The following is a 27526-nucleotide window of genomic DNA, read 5'->3' on the forward strand; positions in this document are numbered from 1 at the left end:
TAATACGTGTTTTCTTACTGTTTCACAACCCCCCGAAACGTTGGATATAATGGTTGCCATCACACTCGTCATTCTAATCCGTTATTTCACACCTCGGCAATATACGTAATACAAGCCTAAGCTAAGCGGTCAACCCCTGTGTCGAGTGTATGGCGAGTAATGGAAAGACAGGCAATTTGCAATAGAGTGCGAGCAAGTGTCACATGACACCGATGATACAGTGAGTGAGTATGGTTTTACGCCGCTTGTAGCAATATTCCAGCGATATCGCGGCGGGGGATACCAGAAATGGGCTTCACGCATTGTACCCATGTGGGGAATCGAACCCGGGTCTTCAGCGTGACGAGCGAACGCTTTAACCACAAGGCAACCCCACCACCCATACTTTGCAAAGGAAAGATTGCCTCCCATTACAGTATATTACCCTTGGCAATATATATATTATTGTTATTCAATATTTCTTTGAATATTGTCCATTTCAGTTATACCTGTATGAAAATAATAGATTTACAATCGTAGTAAGTATACAGTATCTGCGAGCAGTATCCGGCTGAACGCACACGCGCGCACGTTTGTACGTAGGGGAAATAATCTTCAACACCGAGTCAAACCCATTTTCACATCACCTCACCGTATGAAAATGAGCATGTTCATTATGGCATCGACCCTCGATACAATAATCTTTTGGAGTTATTGACAACAGATGAGTGTCTTTAGCATTGTATTTGACGGGCACCAGTCACCAAGCCTCCCCGCGGGTGCTAACCATTATGTGGTCTTTCGATTTCCTTTCTTTGAGAGACAAGCCTTTGGACAACGCAATGATTTCCGAGCCTGACAATAGACCCTTACAAGATCTGGCAATCAATAATTAACAATGTAGATAACGGTTAGTTAGCTCTATTTGCTCCGAGTCAAAGCTGAGCGACTGCCATGACAACGTTTAGTATCCGGAAGACCCCCAACAGAGCGCGGAGTCACGCGACCAATGGCAGGGTGGGACGTTCCGCAATTGTGACGTCATAGACGCATCTTCGCCCAAGTAGTGTCAGTTCATTAACAGAACGGAACAGGTAGAAGGTAGGTGTGTTCAGATATATATTTGGATTGTTGATTGTACTTTTGTGTCAATAGTCTCCCTACACGCAGTGATAGGGCGATTCCTTCAACCTGACATCTAATGGCAAATCGTAGGTATACTCACGTTCAGTTTCGGGAGATACATCTTCATCACTTGTGACATGATTTGTTTTTTTGTTTGTTGTTTTTTTAAAAGTTTTACTTATGTAAAAATCGTTTTCTGCACCAAGAGTGTACGTATTTACAATTCTAAATTCAAGTTTATTTCGTTTTTATTTCATGATGAACAGTATTCAAACATCTCAGAGTTTAAAACCCCTAAAGATAAAAAGCGAAATTTCATTTCGTATATCCGTGTGGGTCACAAAATCAATTTCTCAAGCGATGTTTAGTTATGAGCTTTTCTTATTCTATTTTATTGGATTATTGATACATCGTGGACTGACAAATATTTGACTGTAGTATTCAGTGACATAGTTGACTGTATTGCTGCCGTATCCAAGCTACGCGATTCCTCATCGATCCCAATACTCACTCATGTATGTCGAGCCATGTATAAAAGTGTCTTTCTTCGGTCGATAGATGTTACGGTGTTATCTCCGTATCTGTGTTAGACTTTATCGGAACAAGGTATGTGGAATACTCTATATTATGTGCCCCTTGTGTAATGGGCCATATGGTAAATATGGGTCCAGTCACAAAAGGGGTCTTATAAAGCGCTTAGCAGTTAAACATGAGTTCAATTTTCATTCCATGCATGGTGATCCACAAGTGGAGGCGCATAAGAAATAAATCAAGGTCTGGATGTTTTCTATCCAGCATGATTCAATACTTGAAATAAACCGTGTTGGACTGGGGCCGTAACCAGTCGCGGCCAAAGGCGTAGCTACCTTCTTAATAAAAAAATGCCCGGGCTTACACCTGGTTGTTGCTGAAAAGGCTGGGGCAGCCCTCAATACTTTCTAAATGTGAAGCTTTGTAACCTATCGGGCTTACACAAAATATGGCTTGCTACGCGCCTGGCCACTGTGACAAACATTGGAAAAGGCCAGAATTCAGACTCCCATATATCACTAAACAACTCAGTGAACTCAGGGGTCAACAGGGACGTTTAGAGTTCCAGTTTAAATTTCCCTTTTCACTCATCTGATTGGCTTTGCAAGATACCTACTCTGTAAAAGGTTGTTTAGACCCTAAACACACAAGAAAACGCAGCCTCGTCCCATATCTTTGACGCGTTTAGGATCTAAACATGTTTAGGATTATGTTCAGAAGCTAAACGTCTTTAGGGTCAAATTGACGTAAATTCTAACCAATTTCACATTCTAAACATGTTTAGATTATGCGGATGTTATGCTTAGGTAGTGTTTATGCTTTGAGAAAATAGCGTTGATTGTGTGTTTTTATCTTTATCGTGTTGAGATTTAACTCACCAAATGTGTATTCCATTTAAGATTTATACACATTCGTAAATATGTTTAGACGTAAATATGTCTTGTGTGTATTTACAGTCTAAACATATTTTTACACTGTTTAAAGTTCATGAATAAGACACACACTAAGGGTCAGTCAACATGACATTATTTTCAGCACTGAGTAATCTTTATTTGTTTCGCTCAAATGGTCCTTAGTTTCAATCTCAGCATGTGATTGGGGCAGTGTATGGCCGCTTCGCACATTTCCTTCAATCTGTCCTCCGTTTTAAATGCACTATGTATCCTGGGGAATCTACAGACCTCTAGACTAATAATTACCTACATTTTGTAATTACGATATTTATCAAATCTTCATAGATGTCACGGTCATTATATGAAATATATAGATGCATAGATAGCTTATGATGTCACTTCAGTTACTAGAGCCGTGAAGATCCGGGTTAGAATCGGTCTTCACTAACCCGTGCTTCTCGTAAGAGGCGACTAACGGGATCGGGTGGTCAGGCTTGCTGAATTACTGGCTTATTATAATACTTCATGGCTGTTGTTCCGGTAGGGACAGTTATCTATGAAGCTGCAGTGCACGCTACAGAGTTGCGCCCCTTGGTAGTACAATGATCCACCCGATCGTTTGTTCGAAAACCTATATCCTTGGTTAAGCACAAATAAGGTGGCATCCCCGTGGAATTTGTTGAAACACCATGTAAAAAGTGAAAATATTCTTCAAAGTAGCCTACAATACATTATGTATATCGCATATGGCGACCGTGAAAGCCATTTCCCTGTGGAGTATAGATAGTATCGTAACGGGTTCAAAACTAAGCATGTGTTATCTCCATCTATGATCTTGGGTACTACCGTTTTCCTTATTCACAAGGATCGGTGTTGGCACCAGAAAGGTCAGTGGTTTGGTTGTCTTGGTTTGAACACTATACCGGAGACAAAGAAGAGGTGCATTGTCAGTAGTGAGTGAGTGAGTGAGATAAACTTAATGCGTTTTCAGTGTAGAAGTTTCAAACAGTTTCGTCACCTGTCATGTTACAATGAAAGCAAACCAGTAGGAAACCAAATTCAAAAGCGTGCTGTTCAAATTATACATTATGTAGTGAGTGATTGAGTAAATAAGGCGAATGGCGGCGTTGATTGTAGCTCATGCACCCTGCCATAGGTTTGCCTAATCAACCCGATACTACGCCGTACTCACTCACTTACTCCACAAGATCTAGGCACATGATCCATGTTCTACGGCACTCTTAAGTCTATATATATGTTAAAGACTGGTAGTTACGAGTGTCATAGGACTACTTTGTGAAACGGCGACCTAGCCGCCAAGATAACTGGAATAGTGTTGACAGAGAATGTGTGCGTGTCGGGTAGTTCAACAGTATGCAACACCATACTAGTCATGACAGGTCGGTGTCGGATCGGGTCGTGCTTGATGATTAGGTTAACACACGTCATTGTATCCCAGGTGCCTGGATCCAGGCTCATTTTGTCAATCACTATATTGTCTGGTTGTCGTTGTACAAGCGATCGTACCGCTAAGGTGACCGTAACTCCCATACCTTAACATAGTCTTACGACATACTTAACACTAACGTTGTTTTGTACAACGGCACCCTGGTCCGGAATTGATTACAGATACATTATGTAGCTGGAATATTGCTGAGTGTGGCGCTAAACATCAACCGAACATAGAGTGAGTGAGTATGGTTTTACGCCGCTTTTAGCAATATTCCAGCAATATCATGGCGGGGGACACCAGAAATGGGCTTCACACATTGTACCCATGTGGGGAATCGAACCCGGGTCTTCGGCGTGACGAGCGAACGCTTTAACCACTGAGCTACCCCACCGCCCCCGAACATAGAGACGTAACCTGAAACAATAGGTGCTGGACAAGAAGGAAGACCCTCCGTTACTGCACCTAAAGGTTCACTCCCAAAAGACAGACCTCCCATAAGACAGACTCAGTGAGCACACTATTTAGCTGAGCCATGCTGTCCACCCCTATTTAATTAATGAGCTGACCCAGAGTCACAACTACAGTAACAACACACTCCAATCTCCTGTGCCCTTCTCAAAACATATTACTAATCCTTTTACTGAACAGAACAGTACCGAAATTTTATTCTCAAAAATCGAATATAGTGACACAGAGAACATACAGCATATTGATAAATATTAAAACTTTATTTTGTAGGTCAGTTTTAGTCAAAACAAGACTTCCACGCTGTCGTGGAACTACCACGCAATGACCTAGGTCATAGAACTCATAATCACGGATTAGTCTGTTAGTCATATTATCAAAGAGCTTCTGAAATATCTATTGGAATCTATTTGAGTTGCTTATGTAGATAATTCTTGTATGGCTTGTTTCATGTCTTGATGACTTTTCAAGGTGAAACCGTATAGCGCCACTTGTTAACCCATTCAGTAGGACAATATTTCCGGTATCAACTCAGGGTCGATGTTGAAGGCTCGATTGTTTATTGTTAGAGAATAACGATAACGTTGTTACAGCAAAGCGAGAATGCCAGACATTAAGAAAGAGAATATTGTTCCATTACCAGTTCCAATTCTGGCGCTGCGCCCGATCATCTGAAACATTTGCCAAGAAATATGTTCCAGCTTCCTTCAATGTCTCCAAAGCGAATAACCAAATTTTTAACGTTTTTGCTGGTCATAGTTTGATTCATAACATGGGTTCAATGCGTGAAGCCCGTTTACGGTGTCCAGCGTTGAACTGCTGGAACATTGCTATAATAGGTGTTAACGTCGTACTTGAGAATATTCCGCTCATATGACGACGTGTATGCGTGTGTATGTGTGGCTGCTTGTACTAACCCAGACTTAAGCTGGTTTTATAGTGCCAGCTCATTGAGATACCATGTCGCAGTTAAGCATGAATACCCCACTCGGACACATTATACTGACTCCGAGCCGACCAGTCCTTCAAGTTGTACCCATTAATGCCGAGCGCCAGGCAGGGACCAACAAGTACCATATTTCAACGTCTTTTGGTTTGGCGCGTCCGGGGATCGAACCCGAGACCTTTCGCTCTCCGGGCGGACGCTCTAACCACTACACCACGGAGGCGGTTGGAGTAAAATCAAATGCACTCACTCACTCACACCAGGACAGCAGTGACAAGGACAGCATTGACAGTGTGTGTCCAGCACACAGTGATAGCTGGTCAACAACTAAATGCACCTTGACTGATCCAAAGGACCTTCTGTCATAGTCATTTGTCTTCCATGTGTTGTCATCCATCGTTATCCGTTAAACCTTGCAAACAGTGTGTCCTTCGGAAACCCCAAAGTCTGTTGATGTGAAATACTGGACTCGCATGTACGACCCTAGTATAATGTAATAAAAGTGATCAGAGAGTTCCAATCCAACAGGGGCCGTGGGGTAGTCTAGTGGTTAAAGATTCCGCTCGTCATGCCGAAGATCCGGGTTCGATTCCCACGTGGGTACAATGGGTGAAGCCCATTTCTGGTGTCCCCCGACCTGATATTTGCTGGATTATTGCAAAAAGCGGCGTTAAACCATACTCACTCCAATCCTACATCCAGTTACCATGTCTGCCCTCATAGTTGACCTTCATATTTCCACCTTCAAGGTCATTTTGTCTAACAATGCCATGTGTCCACGACACGTGGTCTCTGCTACAGGTAGAGAGCCTTCACTGCACCACTGCTAGCACTGATTCACTCGCGTTCAGTTTCTTTTAATTGTCACTTCCGGTTACCTTATTATTTCTCGGACATGAATATCCGCCAAGTGTCGGGGCTTTCAATTTACATCTGTGGTATAACCACTGTACACTAGCGGTTATTCTCTATCTCTATGTTTGATTAAAAGAAAGAATTCCAATTGAATTGAATAGGAACCCGATTGAGATGGGAGATTTAAAGCCTCTGGGAATTTTAGACCTTCTGTTGAAGTACATTAAGGGCATGGTAAAAGAGAAAGATAAAGGTTCCGGGCCCGTGAAACAGACTAAAAATACTACTGAGTTTAACGTCACTTTAACACGTTTTCAGTGATATCATGTAAACTTGGGAGTGGGAAGAACGCCGAAATGTTACAGCTTAGGCGTTTACTCTGCCCATGAAACAATGGTGCTGACAAACCTAGAAACATGCCAATCTGGGATTTGAACCACGACCACGAAGTATCTAGTACGACTAAGGGACGCATCTCTACATATCGAAATTCAGCAATCCTTACCTCTTACTAGGAAACAGACATGGTTTTTGTAAAGCGTCACGCAAACTGTTTACTAAATTTCATTTTTTAACAATATGGTCACCTTGGTAACCGCATTGATCGTGTCAACTATATTATCACCATTCGGCCATTACTGTAGCATTGTGTAATATGGTATCTACAGCATGGATGTGCTATGAACTGACAAAGACGGGTTGTTTGTGATCGTTCTATGTGAAGCTGGATACATCAATATTTTAATGCACAGAGAGAGAAAGGTACACAATGGGTGCATACGGTATTGATATTCACACGACTTACCTTGCTGCTAATATCAATGCATATGTGCATGCCAAGTAGGTGTTAACAAGTACAGTTTCGTGGTGTAGAATCATTAGTGATTGGATTTGTCGCCTATATACAGTATAGCGAAACCTCATTTATCCGAACGGTCCCATTATCAATTAAATCGTCCGAATCATCACATTATGTACGGAGAAACGAATTATCGACGTATAATAAATTAACTTTCATCATGTGCTTCTAACACCTATTGGAAGTCTCATTGGTAAGATGGGTAGACCTAACAGAGTTTTGCCCAGGGAGCCGAAAGTCAGTGGTTCGTTCCTCTAACTGCGCCATTCTAAAAGACGGTGAATATTGGTACTTGTTGTTACTTTGCCTGGCACTTAGTTTTAAGGCGATAAACCAAGGTCTATTCGCCTCGAAGTCAGTATACCGTGTCTGACTCGGGTATCCACGATAGACTAATGAATGGTATCCTACTGGACTAGCACTAAGCGGCAGGCGTTAATCTGGAATAGTACAACGTATTCTACCATGACTTCAGTAAATACTGGATTGTGATTGGTTAATCAAAGTCATTCAGAGGTATATAATCACGTTATATACCTCTGGTTTTCCAACACAGTAAGTATTTTTTTTAAATCTTAATAACGGGGTTATGGTAGAATGGAGATAAACGTAATGTGTTGGAAAATCAGAGGTATATAACGAAATTATAATAGCTCTAAATTTTTTATTTAAAGCTATAAACAGTATGTTTATCTCCTAATTGTTCAATCAAATTTCGAGAAACAGAACCATTATGCCACTTATAATAGCTGGCCTGTCAGCACTATACCAGTGCTCTGGAGCCGAAAAGGTATGTGATAATGACCTATATCACACGTCCCGATAGTTATAATGCTATTAACATCAACGTTGAATGGTTGTAAATATGCTACTCCGTGTAAATATGCTACTGTAGTACATACCATACATAATGATATGGGAAACGGGCGGGCTGTGATAGGAGTCGACTTTTGCCTCGTTATTTTCACATATCTGCCTGAGTGAGTGAGTGAGTGAGACTGGGTGGATGTTTGGGTGAGTGAGTGTTGTTTAATGTCGCATCAGTAGTATTAAAGCTTTATTAAAGTTGTCCGATCCTCATTACAGTTGTCCTTCAGTGTCATCCGATAACATTTAGATCGGTTGTTTGACTCGGTGACTTGATTGCCTAACATGCCTTATCATTGCCTATCATCGTATCGGGGCGGTGGGGTAGCCTAGTGGTTAAAGCGTTCGCTCGTCACGCCGAAGACCCAGGTTCGATTCCCCACATGGGTACAATGTGTGATGCCCATTTCTGGTGTCCCTCGGCGTGATATTGCTGGAATATTGCTAAAAGCGGCGTAAAACCATCCTTACTCATACTATCATCGTATCGGGTCGATGCTCCTGCTGTCAACCGCTGCATGGTTGGTCTGTACCAGACTCGAATTACTAGAGAGATGAGATGGGGTTTGTCGCGTTCAACATGATATAGACTTATACTTATATAGCTACATCCATGTAGGGTGTGAAAAATAGAAACATAACCGTGTCAAATGAGATTCGAACCCAAGACCATACGTTTCGGACACACATAATGCCGCACCTGCATTTATGAAATAGTTTCTCAGATGAATTGGCCACTTGGGCCCCTGAAATAATATAAACTCTCTCTGTAACCCTGTCAACTGTTGAGAGGTATACAATGTCAGCGAGAGGCTGTAAAGTGTTTCAACTGTATGACTGAAATGTTGCCAGTGGTTTGACTGAAAGGCGGTACGTTGTCACGTTGTCAGTGGTTTGACTAAAGGCGGTACGTTGTCAGTGGTTTGACTGAAGGCGGTACGTTGTCACGTTATCAGTGGTTTGACTAAAGGCGGTACGTTGCCAGTGGTTTGACTGAAAGGCGGTACGTTGTCACGTTATCAGTGGTTTGACTAAAGGCGGTACGTTGTCAGTGGTTTGATTGAAAAGCTGTATGTTGCCAATGGTTTGCCTGGATGGTCGCTTTTGTTAATAGTCCTGGCGTGATCAACCTTATGAAGAAAGTATCCAGACTGTTTGCTCCGCTCGGGTTTCGAGACAAATACGTTTCTTTCTGTCCTTTACTCGGTGCCTTTCATCGGCATGATTAGTCGATAGGGAAACAGCACCGCTGGGATATGCTTTTAGATCGATATCGTATGCGTCAATAATAAACAATAACACCCACCAAAGATTGAGATTACAGTCGATAAATCAAATGACGAGGTATACCGTAGTTGATCAACGAATCTAGAAACAGCACGTGTTCAATTGAATTACGATTTATGTTATGAGAAATGGAAATATTCATAATATTCAGCTGTTAACGCCTGATTAATTATCGATTGGCATCAATTTTTAGTCCTTGGACAAAGTAGTCTCTTTGGGGCCTGGGGTCTTAAGTGCAACGTTAATTGTCTCCGGTGTTTGCGGGAGCAAGACAATCACAAGATGAAGTGTCTTTTTCTACCTTGTGCAGATTTATATTACCCGGGTTTTGTCTAGTGTCTTAAGTGGTCGTGACTTAAGGGTCGCGACATTTATATTCATGCATATTCACTGTGTGTGAGGTGGGTCTTTTTGCCCTTAGTGTTTGTTGCGGCAGTTGTTGATACACATATATAAGGATATAACGATAGTGTGAACGAGGACTGTGGGGAATCGAACCCAGGCCTTCAGTGTAAGGAGCGAATACTTTAACCAAGATGGGCTAACCAACCGCTTCTAATAACGATATATGCAACCATTTAAGGACCATTTACTAGATATCTTTTCATATAAAATTGTATATTTCTTTAATTTACCTTTGAAAATTGATACAGGCACGATTTTATACATGACAATAGTGATCTGTGCTCATTTTTGCCAGAGGTATTTTTCTTGGAATCTTGATTTCTGTACAAGTATTAACAAATTCTATTTCAATATTTTGTCAACTCTTTCCTATAATAGTTAAATGATTTATATGACATGTCGAGGGGCGTCCTCAGCATGGACGTGTAGTGGATTAACTACGGTATTTAATCTGCGCTCCATCGTGTTGCCTGGTAGTGTATCAACACACGGAGTTTCAAATACTAGTAGTACAAATGTCCACCTGCATACATATCTTAAACATCACTGCTGGGACATTGCTTTAATATAACGGGATTGTGTAAAACAAGCCCCGACTGAAGACGGACGACGGACACACACCGGCAACATGACGTCAGCGCAGCTTCAATACATCCACAATGAGGTGAGGGGCTGTGTTTGAGGGCCTGTTTGACTTTATGTGTCTGATAGAATGATGCGAGTTCTAGTAATGTAATTCTAACCACAGGTGTGTCAGATTTAATAATTTTAGATAAAAAATGCATACGCAAATATAATTTGTTTTTGGTATTAAGGGTCTGTTGTTTTTCGCCCTTGACGCAAACGTTTGAAAAAAACCCCATGTGATCTTCTAATATTGTGAAGAATAGGTAGTGTATGCTGATAATTAAATGAAAGTGGTGATCTCGGGAAACATGTCTTAACTAGCTGTTGCAAGCGTCGTGTAAAACGATATATTTCAACAGCGGTAACAATGTTCGAGTGAGTGAGATTAGTGTTTAGCCACTTTTAGCAATATTCCAGCAATATCACCAGAAATGGGCTGAACACATAGTACCTTCGTGAGGCATCGAACTCTGGTCTTTGGCGTGACGAGCGAACGCTTGAACCATTAGGCTACCCCACCACTCATATATTGAAGTAATATTATGGTGTTATCATATAGTATTTATATAGTAATACATTTATGTCTTGACACACAATATGGTGAATAAAACATAATGGACAAATAAAAAGTGAAAATGTCTATGATAAATGCACGGGCACACTATTACTAGCCTTATCACGTGTATTTACTGACAGCGTTCATCTCTAGAATTCGTTGTTTATCATGTTAAGTATATAAGTTGTACATGATACTGTGTGTGCTGAAAGTTTCATGATATGCATGTAGAGAGCTACTCGTGTGTATCCTAGTACCACGCTTAGAAACACGCACATACCTGTAGTGGCGTGCAAACATCGGTCACGGCCGATATACCCATTGTACATACACTGGGATCTCTCGATTTTGTAACATAAATCAACATATAGTTATGAAACTTTGTTAGATATATATACTAGTTACGGTCACCGTAACTTATTGCTGTATCATAGGAGGCATCTACCGTACATGTGGGTGGTTTAACATGGACGAGAGAAAATGAAACTGTCACCGAATTTCACAAGTGTTTACTTTCTGTCACCGATCGCGACGAGATGCTCCGCCCCCTAACGACAAGAAAGCGTCCTGTGACAACACGATTGTGACGTCACAGATAGGCCCTCGTTCAAGCCAATCTACGATCAATTGCGTGAAACATGCGTGCTATTTGCTTTACGACTATCAATCTTTGATGATATTTCCGTGAGAGTGTGATCTGATTATATTCGTGTGTGTAAATATTGCATGAGCAGCGAATGATTGGAAACACTTTGATTAAACGTTGCTTGTTGTTCTTCTCATACTGAAGTCGTGCAGTCAATTACGTGTAAAGCAAACAAATGACTTCTACTAAGATAATTGAATATTTATGTCTCCTCACAGCAGAATGTAAGTAGACAACCTTCTGTTTATGATGAGCCATAGGCATCCAAGGTATTAATAAAAATAATTCGTGCAATTAGTATATACGTTGCTTATATCAAGCAAGTATATAGGTGTTAATTAAATACACCTTTCACACAATACGGACATAGTACGGGAAGGGGGGGGGGGGTTGTTAACGGTGGGAATTGTGGGTTGTGGCTGATTTGGGGTGGGGTAGTAGGGTAGTGGATAAAGACCCATAACGTTTTCTTTAATGATTACGCATATAACTATGACAATCAACTGTCATTTTATCAAGAAAGAGACAAAGGAATTTCAGCTCAATTCATTGATTTAATTTTAAAGACTTTGAATTTCGTGCTAAAATAACAGAAAACAAACGAGCATTCATTGTCAGATCAACATTTTTTTGACGGACAATTTATTTCCTGTAATATTTCAGTGGGGATACGTGAAATATTGACCCAATCGTTAAAATATCAATGGTCTGTCATGTGTGTGTGTATTGTTTAGCTGAGTGATAGCTGAGGATTGTTATAAATTCTACGTTGATCAATACATTTCGTTTATGAAATGTTAATCAGTTATCTTATCAGTTATGGTGCGTAAAGTAATTCGATATCACCAAAATCAATATTTTACCCGTTTTGCGAGACAACAGCAACCCGACGTCGTGTACGGAGTATAACTAGTTGTAGGGAAACAGCAGTAGCACACTTACGGTTTAATAGGATTTAGCTGTTCGGTAAAATGGCGACCGACGTTATGTCTCGATTACAAAGTCCCTACACGGGACTTGTAAACATCGACACTCGGGTAAGTTACACATGGTTAGACAGACATTTGTCTCATACATGTGTTTTGTTTCAAAATAACATCTTTTGAAATACGATTTCAGTTGGGAGAAGAGACTCTGTCACCAGCGTTTGTCAAGCACTTGGAACACTATTACGACCGGGCACCTGTCGCGGATAAAGCCAGGTGTTTAGAGCTGATCACTTCTATCAAACTCGGAGAGGAGGTGAAGAGGTCACAGGTTCGCCGGCCCAAAACAGCAATGCCTGCTTTAGGTATATATCAAATTATACATAAAAAATAAATAAAAGTTATTCTATGTAATTAAAAGAAGTATTATTCACCTCTGAGTAATGAGAAACTTTGAAAATCACAGAGTGTGAAAAAAATTACAAAAGTATAAATAGTTCTTGACTTTGGTATTTTTTTGTATGCTACCCAATGTCAGATGTCACTTTTTAGATTTAGGTTGATCCGACATTTTCTCAGCTTGTTTCCAAAACGATACATACTGTCCTTTTCAATTTCATTAAATCAGAACCATTTGGACACAGAATTGTCTCGAATCTGATTTAACCGTTTGATTTTCTGAATTTTATTCGGTGGAAATCAAACATATTTGCGACTTAATATAGATGAACTAACTGTTGCGGAATGAAAACTGTTTGTTATGAAACGTTATAACATGCATTGTTGAATATCAATGAACGTTATAACATGCATTGTTGAATATCAATGAACGTTATAACATGCATTGTTGAATAAATGTTCACTTTCTCCATACAGGGGGACCCGAAGGTATGGAGGATATACTAAGTCCCTACAAAACTACCTACAAGCGGGAGTACATCAAACGGAGGGACCCGGAGGTCCGAGCGCTCAGGTGAGTACTCACCTGTAACCAAAAAATACAGTCTTACACTGTACACACATCTACACTATTAAAGATTTCTTTTTACCTCCGAAGGATGACTGAACCGTTTATATTTTAAACATATACAGGACAAGAGAATATAAACATATACATGTAAACAACAGATATATGAATAAAAGATATTGTTATATATAATAATACTTATTATTATTATTGATAAATATTATGTTGGTGTGGAATCGAACCAGACCACAATTTCTATAGTGACGACAAACAGAGTAAGGACTTAATCGATTAAGCTATTGTCTCTGAGTTTTGATTTTTCGCTACGTTCACATTAATCCTGCTAATTCAGTAGTTTGTTTGTTAAGCCTGTATGTTGTGCTGCAGATCTAGGCAACGGTACATCGCCTGTTTACCTTAACACAAGTATAGACCCAAACATGTATTCTCAAGTATATGATCTATCAGTGGTGGGTTATCGAAGATAAATATTGAACATGCATTTGTGCGTCTGTGTATGTACATTGCTATAGTTTGTTATTACCGGTTTTATAAAACGATTTATGTGAACACAAAATATTGATAGGTTTAATTGCCGTGTTATCGAAGATAAATATTGAACATGCATTTATGCGTATAGGTATGTAGGTCACTTAAGGGAAGTTATTACCGGCTTTGAACAGAACGACTTTGTTATTACCGGCTTTGAACAAAGCAAATTTGTTATTACCGGCTTTGAACTAAACAAATTTGTTATTACCGGCTTTGAACTAAACAAATTTGTTATTACCGGCTTTGTACTAAACAAATCTGTTAATACCGGCTTTGAACTAAACAATTTGTTATTGCCGGCTTTGAACTAAACAAATTTGTTATTACCGGCGTTGAACTAAACGATTAAGGTGAACATTACATAAGGGTATTTTTTCACAATCAGTATTCGAATTATCAGTATTAAATCAATAATGTTTATTCAAGGGGCTCATGAAGCCAAAGGCCTATAGTACATCGTCTGAGGTGTGTGTCTAATACACACACTTGTTTCGTTTCATAGCAATATAAATGAACATTGACATATTTCTGATGGTTTTTGTACATTCACGTCATAATTTGGATTGTAGCAAACATATTCCTTTAGAGTGTTAAAACATGTTTATTAGGAGTATTATAGTACAGTTGATATTTCAGCAATATATTCATTTATATATTTGTAACACTCTTCAAACAACTGACGAAATGATTGTACAAACGAACGTACAAAGACCCCTCTATCATCAAGCATCTACAAAGACGGGTCCCCAGTCTTGAGACGTTATTTCCACGATATACTTTCGCAGCACCGAGTTCATAGCTACTTCATGTAATTGGATTATGAAACAAATAATGCGGAGTTTATTGCTTGGATGCACTTGACATATAGCCGCTCCCCAGCTACTGGCACATAAACCCTTGTCAGGAGTTGTAACTCTGACATAAAACCCTCTCAGGGCCCCTGGTTTGCTATTGTACATTGTGCAACGGCCTCAGCTTAAAGTATGGTACACTGACAACTTACCCTTTGCTGGCTGTTATGGGCAGTATTACTACGTAGAGACGCTGTTTTTGTATCCTTTTTCTTCAGTACTATCTAATACTTTATTTGTTTGCACTAGTATTGTATTTTTCCATACATTTGATATTGTTTTAGGGAATTTATGATAAAACTGTTCATATAGCAATGAAAAAAGATCTGAAAACAATTAATAATGAACCGATAGCACATATGTGCACGTAATTGTATCATCTCTATTGTTTAGGGGTTGTATAGACAGTAATTTTGATAAATTGTTGTAATTCATCAGTATGAATGTGTTTATTGCAATGTCATATACGGGGGCGGTGGGGTAGCCTGGTGGTTAAAGCGTTTGCTCGTCGAGTCGCTGAATAACCCGGTTCGATTCCATACATGAGTACTATGTGTGAAGCCCATTTCAGGGTGCCGTTGTACAAAACAACCTTAGCGCTAAGATTACCTTAAGTGTATGTTAAGGTATGGGAGTTACGGTCACCTTAGCGCTAATTCAGCTTTGTACAACGGCACACACCGGTATCCCCCGCCGTGATATTGCTGGAATATTGCAAAACGCGGCGTAAAACCATACTCGCTCACTATGTCATACGTCATGTAATACTTGCTTGGGATACTGAAATAAAATGGATTGTAGCCATGATTGGAGGAACCAGTTCAAACAACACTTGCAAGGTAGCTATTGAGACAGCCCGATTACCTGCCGACTCTACATGCTGCCATGTTTTGGTGTGTGCCGTGGTTGAGCAGAACGTGTCAATGCAGTTGTATATATCGATCTCGCTATCGATCCGTGTCTGCCCTCTCATCAGATCAGCTATTGATCTATGTAAAAATCATAGCTCCTCGAGCAGTTCAATAACCCCTATTGACACAGAACTCTCATTGGTAACCGCCCTCACGCTCGGTCTGAAAAGAACAACTGGTTCTTCTCTATGTTGAAATGGCTTCTACATGCTGAACGGTAGACGGTATTATATGCCTTTCGCTTCATTGCTTTTTCGAATGAATATTTCACGATACCATTCACGTGGATGTTGTCGAAACACAGGTCCAAAGAACGACAATCTTAGCACAGGATCAAATTGAGCCAAAGATTTTTTATCTAAATATTTAATATTGCGACGGAGGAGGTGAAAGTCAAAACATGTCACAATGAAATGGTGAACTCTAGGTATATATCAGGGAGGGGCTACGGGGCGAGGATATGGGATCTGGACAAATCACGTATTTCTTAATCAATATCGAATAATACAGAAAAATATTTTTAACATCAAATATTTTCGAACCATGAACATTTTATAGATAATTGTCATACTGACAGTATTGAGAATCTCTTCCATGTGACAAATAATGTATCCACGAAGAAAACCCCTTTTTTCTCACGGATTTTTGTTTCGGAAACATTCCAGATTCCAATTCTCCAAATATTCCTTAACGTTGATCAGTGTTCGCGAGCTGTAGGAACCAATGTCAGCATAATATCAGTTACCATAGTGACAAGTAAAACAGAACGGTACAAGGTAAACTTAGAAGTATGTGAAAGTATTCTCACGTTATCGTGAAAACAAGGTCATGTACGGGGTGTGAAGGCGTTAATTACATAACGGCAACCGATTATCAGCTTCAGACTCCTATAACGTGCTAAGTATACACGAGATTTGGCGTTTAGATAACACTGAAGTACTAAGTGATACAGCCATGAACGGCGGCATTAAGAATATACGGTATCCAGTGATAATAATCTCGCCATTCTCGTATGTCCCAATGTCAAGGTCACCGTGAAATGACTTATTTTACACTCTTTCTATTTTCGAAATTAATGACAACTTAACATGGAACTTAATAAACAGTCGGGTAGAGACGTCGTGGACAGATACTCAGAACTCTTCGAAAAGCACACACACAAATATGCAAATATAAACGGAAACTCGAGACGTCAGTCATTCGAGTAACTGTCTGACCTCTGACCTCGTTTTCAGTTGTGAAACCATTTGTGTTTGCTAGGTGAGGTGAGGTGAGGTGAAATTGGGTTTAACGTCGTACTTGAGAATATTTCGCTCATATGACGACGTGCATGCGTGTGTATGTGTATGTGCGGCTGCTTGTACTAGCCCAGACGCAAGCTGGTTTTATAGTGCTAGCCCACTGAGATACCATGCCGCAGTGAAGCAGGAATACCCCACTTAGACACATTATACTGACTCCGAGCCGACCAGTCCTTGTTGTACCCATTAATGCCGAGCGCCAGGCAGGGACCAACAAGTACCATATTTTAATGTCTTTTGGTATGACGCGGTCGGGGATCGAACCCGCGACCTTCCGCTCTCCGGGCGGACGCTGTAACCACTACACCACGGAGGCGGTCGTGTTTGCTAAGACTGCACGGATTACCGCAATACGCTTTTGAAACGATACGTATTGCAATATCTTTATGAAAATCTGTGTTGGGTAAAAATATATATGAAGTTTTGTGATTATCGCTATGGAGAATCTACACAGACTTTCATTCACAACTCATGTTCATTTCGTAATTCATTGACAAACCTGCATACTTTACATACTGTAGATTGTATACAAATTATTAACGAACCCCTAACTATCCAAAATAATTTTGACATTGCTATTTTCAGAACAGAACAAATATGTAGAAAATAGGATCTGCTTGTACGATCAGTGTCACTCCCAATATATCTCAATACGGGTACCTGAGTCGCACTATTTAAGAAATACAGTTCGCTCTACCACCATGTATAGTGTAATAAAGCACACTTTCGCCCTGAACTATTATAGTTAAAGCACGAGGACGCTTGTGTCGTGACGTCGCTTACATTGTGACGTAATGCAAAAGTGTTCGATTACGATGGGTCAGACTAGAATGGCGCAGTGACGCCAATACATTGTGACGTAATGCAAAAAAGTGCACATTATCGTCTGATAAAGTACCGTCGGCGCCTTTGATCTTTCACTGAAGCATCTTACAAATTACCATACAGTTTGTTTGCCAATACACAGTCCTATTTTTTACCTTCATCGCCTTGTAATGCTGGGTTATTTTTCGACCTTTACCGTGTTTACGAAACACTGAGTATCGAACCCGCGTCACCCGCTTTAAGAACACATTAACCCCGCTTTAACCACTCTGCTACTTTATCTCCTTTGTATGAATACACGGTTAGACAATAGTGATCTCCAATATCTGTATCTAATCCATGGCCTGTGTGATTGTGTCATCAGAATTCGATCCCTTCATACGCTATCAAGATGGTTTGTTTGTCCAGACTCGATCGCTCTTACTTTGAAGGACATACGTCCACTCACCCACTGCATCTTCACATTCGATATTGTGACTGTCTCGTATTTAAACACCTACCAACTAATGCTAACGCCTCCACAGACCCATGACGTCCCAGGCTTACACCAACGCCTACAGCCTCAGTGGCCCCGTGGGGAACACCACCTACCACATGGAGTACAACGCCAAGTCGGAGCTGCAGCAAGAGCCAGTCAGAAGCGGGTCAGCTTCCGGTAATCGGAAAAACAACCCACACCCTTCAAATGTGAGTTTGTATTTGGGTTCTGTACACGAATCCTAGAGCAAACCCATTTCTTCAAAAGACAGACATACTTCGTATTTCCGGGTACTTTCGATGATTTAAACTATGTTTTGTAGAGTCTCCACGTATTGAGTGGCTTGATGCTAGGAACTATGTGTGTTAGGATTTCAAGGGAGACTACTCTATTGAGTGGCTTGATGCTAGGAACTATGTGTGTTAGGATTTCAAGGGAGACTACTCTCGGATCTACTGTCAGTCCCAGAACATTGTATTCAAGTCATTTCGAAAGCTCTATCTGTGTCTATAGACTGAGATTTTAGGATATTTTTCTAGCAGTTTAGAAAACAAATGTTTCACTCTCAGTTTGACACAAGCTGTCAACAGAACATAGCTCCCTTTCATTTTTTATATTGATTCTCGATATATGTTCATGCATAAAGACTCCTATAGAGCAGGAAGTGGGACCACTTAACCATCACTTTAAATGCGTATATGCGTTTGTACGTCTGTGTGTGTCCATTAGACAATATACAGGAATATTTCATTAACCAAAGGGTATGTGTTCTTTTGAAGAGGGCGTGTATTGTGTGTCACGTCCAATCACGGTCCACGATCCAACACCTTGAACGAGATTTTGGCAGCTAGATGTCTGATAGTCGAATCAACTACCAAACGTTCTGTCTTGTAATATTGGGTATATCAAAGTGGACGCATGAGACGCACGCGTTCTGCATGTGAAAGGAGACATCTAATAAATGCAGCCAAGGTGTTATATACGTTTTCTCAAACCTTTTCATTCTATCAAGGCATTCATGGTCTGGAGGTTCCCTTCCAACAAAAATCCTGTACCGGATGTGACTCCATGGGCAGAGGAAGTGACGAACGAGAAGCTGAACCAGGTTCACAAGAGACTTTGTTCCTCCACATACCAGACCGACTACCTCGGTATACCGCAAGGTAGGGACACAGATGATATCGTATGAATGTGATCAATAAGTCGGGTATAACGATGGTATCCGTTTCTGACCGAATGTTTAATATGTAAATTATTGCACCTGTTAAATAATATAGGGGCGGTGGTGTAGCCTAGTGGCTGGAACGTTCGATAGGTTCAATTCCCCACATAGGTTCAATGTGTTTAGCCCATTTCCGGTGTCCTTCACTCAAAATAATACAAAGCAAGGGCATTTTCAAAATATTTTCGTAATAATATTTAAGTTGGTTGGTGGGTAGTTCAGTCAGTAAGCCGTTCGCTGGTCTAGCAGAAAACACGTGTTGAGTTCCCAAACGTTGATAAGATACCTCAGCACGTTGCTTGGTGTCCCTCAATATTGATGGAAGTTTGCCACACTCATCTACTCTCTGTTATCCGACAGGTTTTCAGGTACGAAGCGCATACAACCTTCCGGGAGACTGGCGGGAAAATATACCATACACACTAGACTCCGTACAGCGGTACTCCTACCAAGGCGCTGCCCCGCAGAATGAGCTCCGCGTTCCAACAACGAGATACGGAAGTAACAAAAAGAAGCAGCTCGCGGCCAACGGCGGAAGTAAGTGATTGTCCGCTTGTCAAAAACCTCAACCGCGCTGTTGAGTGGCTTAGTGGTCAAAGCGTTCGCTCATCAAGTCGAAAGTCTGGTTCAATTCTATAAAAGGGTAAAAGGCGTGGGTTCTTGTGTCCTCTTTCCCTCCCACCCCAATCCCGCCAACGCTCTCGTGATATTGCTAGAATATGTTCCTTAAACATCACTGTACCCTGCATCAAGGTTACAAGTTACCTTAAGTACACGCCATATCTACAGATTCAGTGTTTCCTATAGATACTTGTCAATGGATCTACATATACGAGCAAGTTACGTTTACTCATTGGATTTGTACAGGGCACCCAGGAAGATTCGAGTTAGACTTGGTCTTCAGCAGCCCATGTTTATAGGAATAAATTAACCTTAATAAAACGTGGCGGCAGTCTCTAGGATTGGGTCTTTTAATAAATAACACATATTTCGGGAAGACCACTGAATGTGCAAGGGCATTGGAAGAAAGGGTAATTAAAATATTACAGGCAAGCATTAAGGGAGAGTGGGTGTTTTCACTATACATGTAATTATACATTATATAGGCATACCTCTGACCCACCCTCCCGTGTATAATAAACTACAGTCCCTAGAAAAAGTGAAACATTATCAAGTTCGTTTCTATGTCCGTATCTTAAAGATAACACTTCATGAAATAAGCCATGTAAGTCAAGATTAGCTAATCCGTAGAACAAGATAACTTTATCCGTAGAACAAGGCATTGTCCGCATTGTATAACAGTATCGTGTCGTAGCCTGCTTATCCTTATGATAAGGCTGCCTTTCTCATCTATTCAACCGACTGAACACATTATCCCAACCCTTGCCACGGAGACCCCCAAAACCGATCTGCGGTCATTAAAGATTAGCTGATTTCCATAAATCGATATCCTAATCCGAAAATCTCTGAGGCAATGGCAGTTAAATCGCAGCATTTATAAACTTGATTTCCCCTTTTGTATTGCCAACTACTCAATCTGCCGTAATCCGATTCGTATCGTTGTCGTAAAGAATTCAGCTCCATGTCGTGATTGAATTGCGTGTGCCTGTGACGTCACGTCGCTGATTATGCATTAAAGCCGATGGCAAATCGCCTTTCGTTAGGATGTGTCGGATTAGTGCGCAGTGCAAACATTTTTTCTGTCAGAATTACGTGATGATAAATGATATAATGACCTGGACATATTTTCGCGTCGGGAGGGAGTGTTGTCTTGCCTTGATATGTGCTCGTAGTCTGTCCTACAGACCCTGAAACAAACATACAAGCCCATGCAATTCTAGAATATGTGGCAAGTCTAGATTTCCACAGTTTCAGTTTCTGAAAATTATGAAAGTCTCAGGGCTACTTTTCATTATACATATATATTTTTTAATTATGAACTGTTTTTATTCTGTAAAATATGTTCATATCAGAGACTAGTTGTTAGTCTAATGTGCTCGCACAATGTACTAGTAAGTGAAGACCTAGACTAATGCTTAGTCTCTGAATATATATAATTTTGATAGTAACAAACAAGCCCATTTAAATTGAAAAGGAGCCCCAGGGAGACCAGAGATTCTAAACTTGCTTTATTTAGGGCTTTAGCACTGCAGAGAGGGCTTGGCAGTGGGGAAAATAATGTGGTACAGGGACTGTGAGACAGACTAGTGAAGACCCCAAAAAAGTGCGGACAAGCTATCGTTTGAAGCGCCAGTAAATGCTACACCGTCCTCGATTTTAAAGAGCCGTATCGTGAAAGTATTAACTAATGATACAAGAATATGAATCGAGCCATGAACTGTTTTGAAAAGAAACCCGCAATTGAAGCTGTAGCTTAAATGTTTAGTGATACTGTTCTGTGAGAACAACCAGAAATCAACAATTTGTTGACTGTCTGTCCGGGTTTATTTGAGTTAATTATTTGGTTATGGCACTTATATCTTTCGTTTAGTAAATTATTTATTTTGAGTTGGAGAATGGAAATGAATGACAAGTGTGTGTTCATGTGAGCTAAATACTAGGTCGCGTGTTTTCTAGTAAGGGAAGGCAATTAAGATGGGCTATTATCCTTGGACTACTTAGGCAACACAGTGTTATTTGATTCTAACATATTTTACGTTGTCTTAACGTTCTGTTTAACGTTAATAGTTGAATAGTTTTCCCAGTAGTTAACAGTACCTATGAAACAAAGCAGTAAGTCACTTCAATGTTGATTCGTCAATTTGCATGTTGTTTTGATCGTGTTTTTTCTGAAGCTGTAGCTGAATAGCGAAGAAAGAATCTCAAAGTGAAAAGTTTTACAGAAAACTCTGTGACACCAAGTTATAAGAAACGTTGTTATAACGTTGTGAGGAGCCCAAAACATAACGCATCCTCAACGTAAATGTGCAACGTTGTTATTACGTTGTGACATAACGTTATAAAATGACGTAATATTCTCGTTGTGACAACGTTGTCTCATGACGTTACCAGTCACCAACCTTCCCACAACGTTGCGAAAACGTCGTGTGTTAGCTGGGCTGGGCCCATATTCTCGAAACGTTCGTAGCCCTACGAACTTCTTAAGCCCATTCTTAACACATTGGCTACGATCAAAGTTAAGAATTCTTAGGGCTACGAACGTTTCGAGAATAAGGGCCCAGGTTACTACAGCTGAATATCCTGTTCATTGACCGAACTATAGCCATGTCATCGAGAGATACCCTTACAATCATGTTGTGTATTTTCTAAATTCCCATAACAAACCCATACCCTGGATCAAGTATTACTCTAAACACATGTTGTGGCACTTTCCCTGTGTCTTCAGTTCCAACGGCGAACCAGTACTTGAACAGCATCAAGTCACGAACTACGTACGACCGCCACTACAACGAGAACGCCGGCCCGGTCGTACGTCAGATCCGAGATGTCGGGAAGAGGTTGGGCGCAGAGACGCTCCGAAAATATTACGAGAGATCTTCAGGTGAAGGTGAGTAAGGAAGATAACCGTGTTGGATTTTGTTTCACTAAGGGAGGCCACTCTCCTTACTGCAGTGCTTTATTTTTGTGTGCAGTTAAAGTTTGACTTGAGCACGTTCACGTCTATGGCACTTTGGATGTTGTAAGCTTTAAGTTACTAGCTACTAGCTTGATGCTTTGCTGGATCATGTACTAACATGTATTATATTCGAATTTAAATATACTGAAAATGAAGTAAGAGGGTGAGCATTTAAATTCAAAGAGCATAAAATGGAGATTCTTAAAACGTAGGCTCTTAAATTAGTGTTCATTTATCTTACAAATTGTTGCCCCAGTTCAAAACACGTTTTAGGATATTTGATATGTGGGTATGTAATTTTTGTACAATTAATATATACTCATGCCAATAATGGTTGTCACCCCCTTCAATTTTTTTAATTGGAGAGGGGGTGGGGGTTGGGTAGGGGAAGGGGTTGACAACCATTATTGGCATGAGTATATTTGTGCAAATACTCTCTCCAGGGAGTTGAGAATGATATTCGAGTGCACACTAATCCAATTACCGGGATATATAATGTAAGGGCTATCAGCACGAACCTATAGCGTGGAAGTAAACATACCGGAAAACAGTTATAGTCGAAAGTCCGTGAAGAATTTATCTTCCGGGTTAGAATTGATCTTCAGCAACCCATGCTTGTCGTAAAAGGCGACTAACGGGATCGGGTGGTCAGGCTCGCTGACTTGGTTGACACTTGTCATCATACCCCGTTTGCGTAGATTGATGCTCATAATGTTGGTCACTGGATAGTCTGGTCCAGACTCGATGATTTACAGACCGACGCGATATAGCTGGAATATTGCTGAGTTCGGCGTCAAACAACCAAACGTTGTATGAATGTTAACTCAAGATGGCGAAGTTACAGTTAAAGACATGGGTCAAAGTAGAACTGACACGTATGTTCCTACCTGGTTGTATTTCAGACAGGGAACTGGTTGGCAGGCTGATCGATGCCTACCAGGAACCAACCAGTCACAGGCCACCGAAACCTTCATCACGCGCATGCTCACGGCCAGTGGTTCCGGCCAGCACTTCCGTCACAAATTTCTGCACAGCACCTATGCCAACACCACCCCCGGGAGCACCTGGGCCTCGTGTGTTGTCTTCGTAGTCACATGGCCGAGTTACACGTGTTTCTGATTGTTGCATCTGTATGCTTTTGTTGTGTTTAAAGACACGTTGTCTCCTTATATGAACGTTTCACTCATTGTTGATCTGTTGGGTGTTGTTGCGTCCGGTGCTTACCTTACAGGGTGTTCGTCGAGGTAATCATGGAATCTATTCTTTCACAGTTCTAGTTTAATTATGTTTGTATGTGTGTAAAACACGTTTTGAACCGAACTAGAAGGCCGGGTTGGCTGAATGATGAATAGTTTAAATATTAACCACTTTTTGAAGTTCTAAGTTACAAGAATAAACGTGTGAGTGAGAAAGAAATTTATTTCAAGTTTCAACAAAGTTCCGTCAGAACCAGTATCAAGGAAAGTTAACAGGCACAGCCAATGAACAGTACTTTTCCGTTGAACAGGAAATTCACACTTTCATATCTTACTTCTACATAACAAAATGGTATAACTCACAAGATAGAAACTTTCATTAGACATTCGAACAACTTTGACTTTGTTTCACTACTCAGTGGAAGCGTGCTGCAGGAGAGGCGCTTGTATCACACAGTGTTTAGATCGCTTTTTAATCTTGTAGATTATTTTACGCGAATTATGAATGTGATATTTTTACAGGACACAGATTTATTTATCAGTTAATGGATATAGTGAATGTTTATCAAAGTTAAATGATCATGTAATAACCATGACTAATATATCATATTTCAGCACTCATTGGTTGTTAATATTTGATAATAATCTTATGTATTTGCGGAAATATTATGTGTTTAGCGTCCATTGACTTTATTCTGTAAACATATACAACACGGCATAAAATTTATTGGAAAATTATTTTCATCTCATGCACTTTGTTCAGAGCTGCAGCAAACCGGAAGAGCAATGTCCGCCATGCCGGTGCGGTCAGGAAGGCTGACCCCGCTTGAAACTATCCCTAAGCCGGATCTGAACAGAGTATCCGACTGGCCCGGACCGCTGTCTCCATGGTGACATTAGCGCATGCGTAATTTTTAGGCATGCGTACAATCTGTAGAAATACGGATCAACGCAAGTTTTTAACCTATTTTCAGACATGTCTATTTGTAAACTTAATGTGATAAATTGTGAGCAAGAATTACGTCAGCATTTAGTTTTAACCAACCGTTTCGTAAATAAAAGAGAGAATATTGTGGGTTATTATGGATGTTATAAGTTTCTGGGAATGTATTTGGTAGTGAAGCTTGAAACCTTCACATGGTTTCTTCGATTATTACAAAGTCCATCACGACATTTAATCATACAATTCACAACTAAGTCCTAGTTATAATTAACATTGTACTTTAATTTAATGAGTGCAGGTAAATTCGGAGGGGCACGAGAAGGGGACAATAATTATATTTCAATTTCAAGTCCAAAATCCATGAAGCAATAAAAGATGGGGCGGCGCAAGGGACGAGTCCTCATCGGATCCGCTTGGCTCTCCCATGACCAATGATTTCTTATGATTATGAATTTTTGTCGAGTTTATTGGTGTATTCTCTTTAGATTTTCGCTGCATTCGCATTAATCCCACAATGCATGTTGTATGTGAAAGGGTTAACATCATCTGTACGACGATGTACTGTTCACGTGTAGCCTGGGGGTTTATTTTCGATATTTACAAAGAGAAGCCTTATTCATGTTGTACAATTCATGTTCTTGCTGTACATATGTGTATATGGTTGTATTTAATGACATCTTGTTAACCCCTCTACTGCTGAGACAGATTGTATATTTTGCTATATCCCCTGTTAGGTCAACCTGGCTAATAGGGGTGTGATCCACTGTCGCTGCCTTAATAAACCAGTATTGGAATCAGTGTCTACTGTCTTGTTTCACCGACATGAGTCAGTAAAGGTTGGAAATGTGTTATTCTTTACTTGTAGGCCACGGGCCTTTTCTACAAAGTGCGTGAGTGAGTATGGTTTTAGGCCGCTTTTAGCAATATTCCAGCAATATCACGGCGGAGGACACAAGAAATGGGCTTCACTAATAGTACCCAAGTGGGGAATCGAACCCGGGTCCTCGGCGTGTCGAGCGAACGCTTTAACCATTACCCACCACCCCCTCTGTATGACAGATTGAATAACCTCCTTCCTTGATAGGCTTAGAACCCTCCAGCCACCCCTCCCAAAACACACCGACTGTTGTTCATTTGCTGTTCTACGTCGAAGTCAGGGATATCCCAGCCTGTATGTCGGCGGCTAGGAATGATTGAATCTGGGACCGGTATAAACTGGCGGTTGATAGACTTAGCATTATACACGAGAAAAACCAATAAGCCATGTGTTGAGACACAGGCAGTAAGACATTATGGCGTTTAATGTCATATTTCTAATGTGACGTTTCCATATATATTGTGGTCATGTGGTAGCTACAATCAGGTTTAATGGTGATATTAAATTCATATCCTTGGCTAATAGGTAGCCTAATGGTTAAAGCAGCCAATCGTTTTGCCGAAAATGTGTGCTCCTTGCTGCGTGTATATTGTTAAAAACGGCGTAAAACTATTCTCAGTCATTTATATCCAGCAAGTCTGATCATTCTAGTTTAGCGGTATGACACATGTCTGCTGTAATTGTATCTGAACTGCAAGTCTAAAACATAATTGAATGAAAGCATAGCTTGTATATTAAATCTCCATTCTATTATTCTCTACGCTTTCCAGACTAATTCGACACCATACGAGCGTAGTTTCGGAAGCGGCGTTACTATGTCTAAAGTTATCTAGAACCTCGCTCAGAATTTCTCTCCAAGGAGCCTCGATCTTTCTACAAGACATAACGGATAATTATGTATAACTGAAATCAAATTCTAGTAACTAAATCACAAAATATTTAAAACAGCATCAATCGACTTCTTTGGTTGAGATCAAGGTCACGTGATAGAATACTGAAGCGCGATTGGTCAAATGTACAGAACTGACTGGAAGTAAGAACAGGATGATATATTGACCTGAAAATGAAATGTTCCCAGAGTAGTAAAACAATATCTTATGCATTGGAAAACTATTTTCAACTCACATCGTCTGTAAACATCCCAAATAAGTCGACAAAACTATGGCAAGTCCGGATTCCTGAAGTTTCAGAAATTCTATGTGCACATTTCTATGATATATTGAAATACAATCTAATAGTCAGATCTTGAAATGTTTTAACTTCTGATATTAAATGTTAGTCAAGCTGCGACTGTATAACTCATCCTACATTGCTGAATAACCAGTCGCTTCAGAAACACATTCGTTTCAATCTAAAAAATAGCTCTTTCAGCTAGGTTTCTGAGATAAAGATTCTTAATGATTTTC

At 40.3% G+C, this 27526-nt stretch overlaps 1 protein-coding gene across 4 annotated transcripts; it reads left to right on the forward strand.

Moving 5' to 3' along the window:
- Positions 1 to 978: 978 nt before the first annotated feature.
- On the forward strand, positions 979 to 26037 carry LOC124271128 (testis-expressed protein 26-like). Of its 4 annotated transcripts, none has more exons than XM_046706433.1 (8): positions 979 to 1080; positions 12614 to 12785; positions 13297 to 13393; positions 18352 to 18514; positions 19318 to 19468; positions 19888 to 20064; positions 22874 to 23035; positions 24007 to 25056. In XM_046706433.1, exons 2-8 carry the CDS (start codon positions 12773 to 12775, stop codon positions 24192 to 24194), a joined length of 951 nt encoding a protein of 316 aa, XP_046562389.1. In that variant the 5' UTR covers positions 979 to 1080; positions 12614 to 12772; the 3' UTR covers positions 24195 to 25056. The 4 variants fall into 4 exon arrangements, with proteins under 4 accessions (XP_046562389.1, XP_046562253.1, XP_046562329.1 ...); XM_046706297.1 differs by lacking the exon at positions 979 to 1080 and adding an exon at positions 10197 to 10329; XM_046706373.1 differs by lacking the exons at positions 979 to 1080; positions 24007 to 25056 and adding exons at positions 12457 to 12531; positions 25064 to 26037.
- Positions 26038 to 27526: the final 1489 nt, after the last annotated feature.

Source organism: Haliotis rubra, unplaced genomic scaffold (genome assembly GCF_003918875.1).
Source record: "Haliotis rubra isolate DU_JTF1 unplaced genomic scaffold, ASM391887v1 Scf1, whole genome shotgun sequence".
NCBI classification, from domain to species: Eukaryota; Metazoa; Mollusca; class Gastropoda; order Lepetellida; family Haliotidae; genus Haliotis; species Haliotis rubra.

What these genes read in the sequence shown, in the direction of transcription:
- LOC124271128 (XM_046706232.1), top strand. Translation starts at nt 12,466, where the DNA reads ATGGCGACCGACGTTATGTCTCGATTACAAAGTCCCTACACGGGACTT. An exon ending in TTGTAAACATCGACACTCGG is followed by an intron (nt 12,532 to 12,613) that starts GTAAGTTACACA and finishes ATACGATTTCAG; the next exon opens with TTGGGAGAAGAGACTCTGTC. An exon ending in CCGGAGGTCCGAGCGCTCAG is followed by an intron (nt 13,394 to 18,351) that starts GTGAGTACTCAC and finishes ACGCCTCCACAG; the next exon opens with ACCCATGACGTCCCAGGCTT.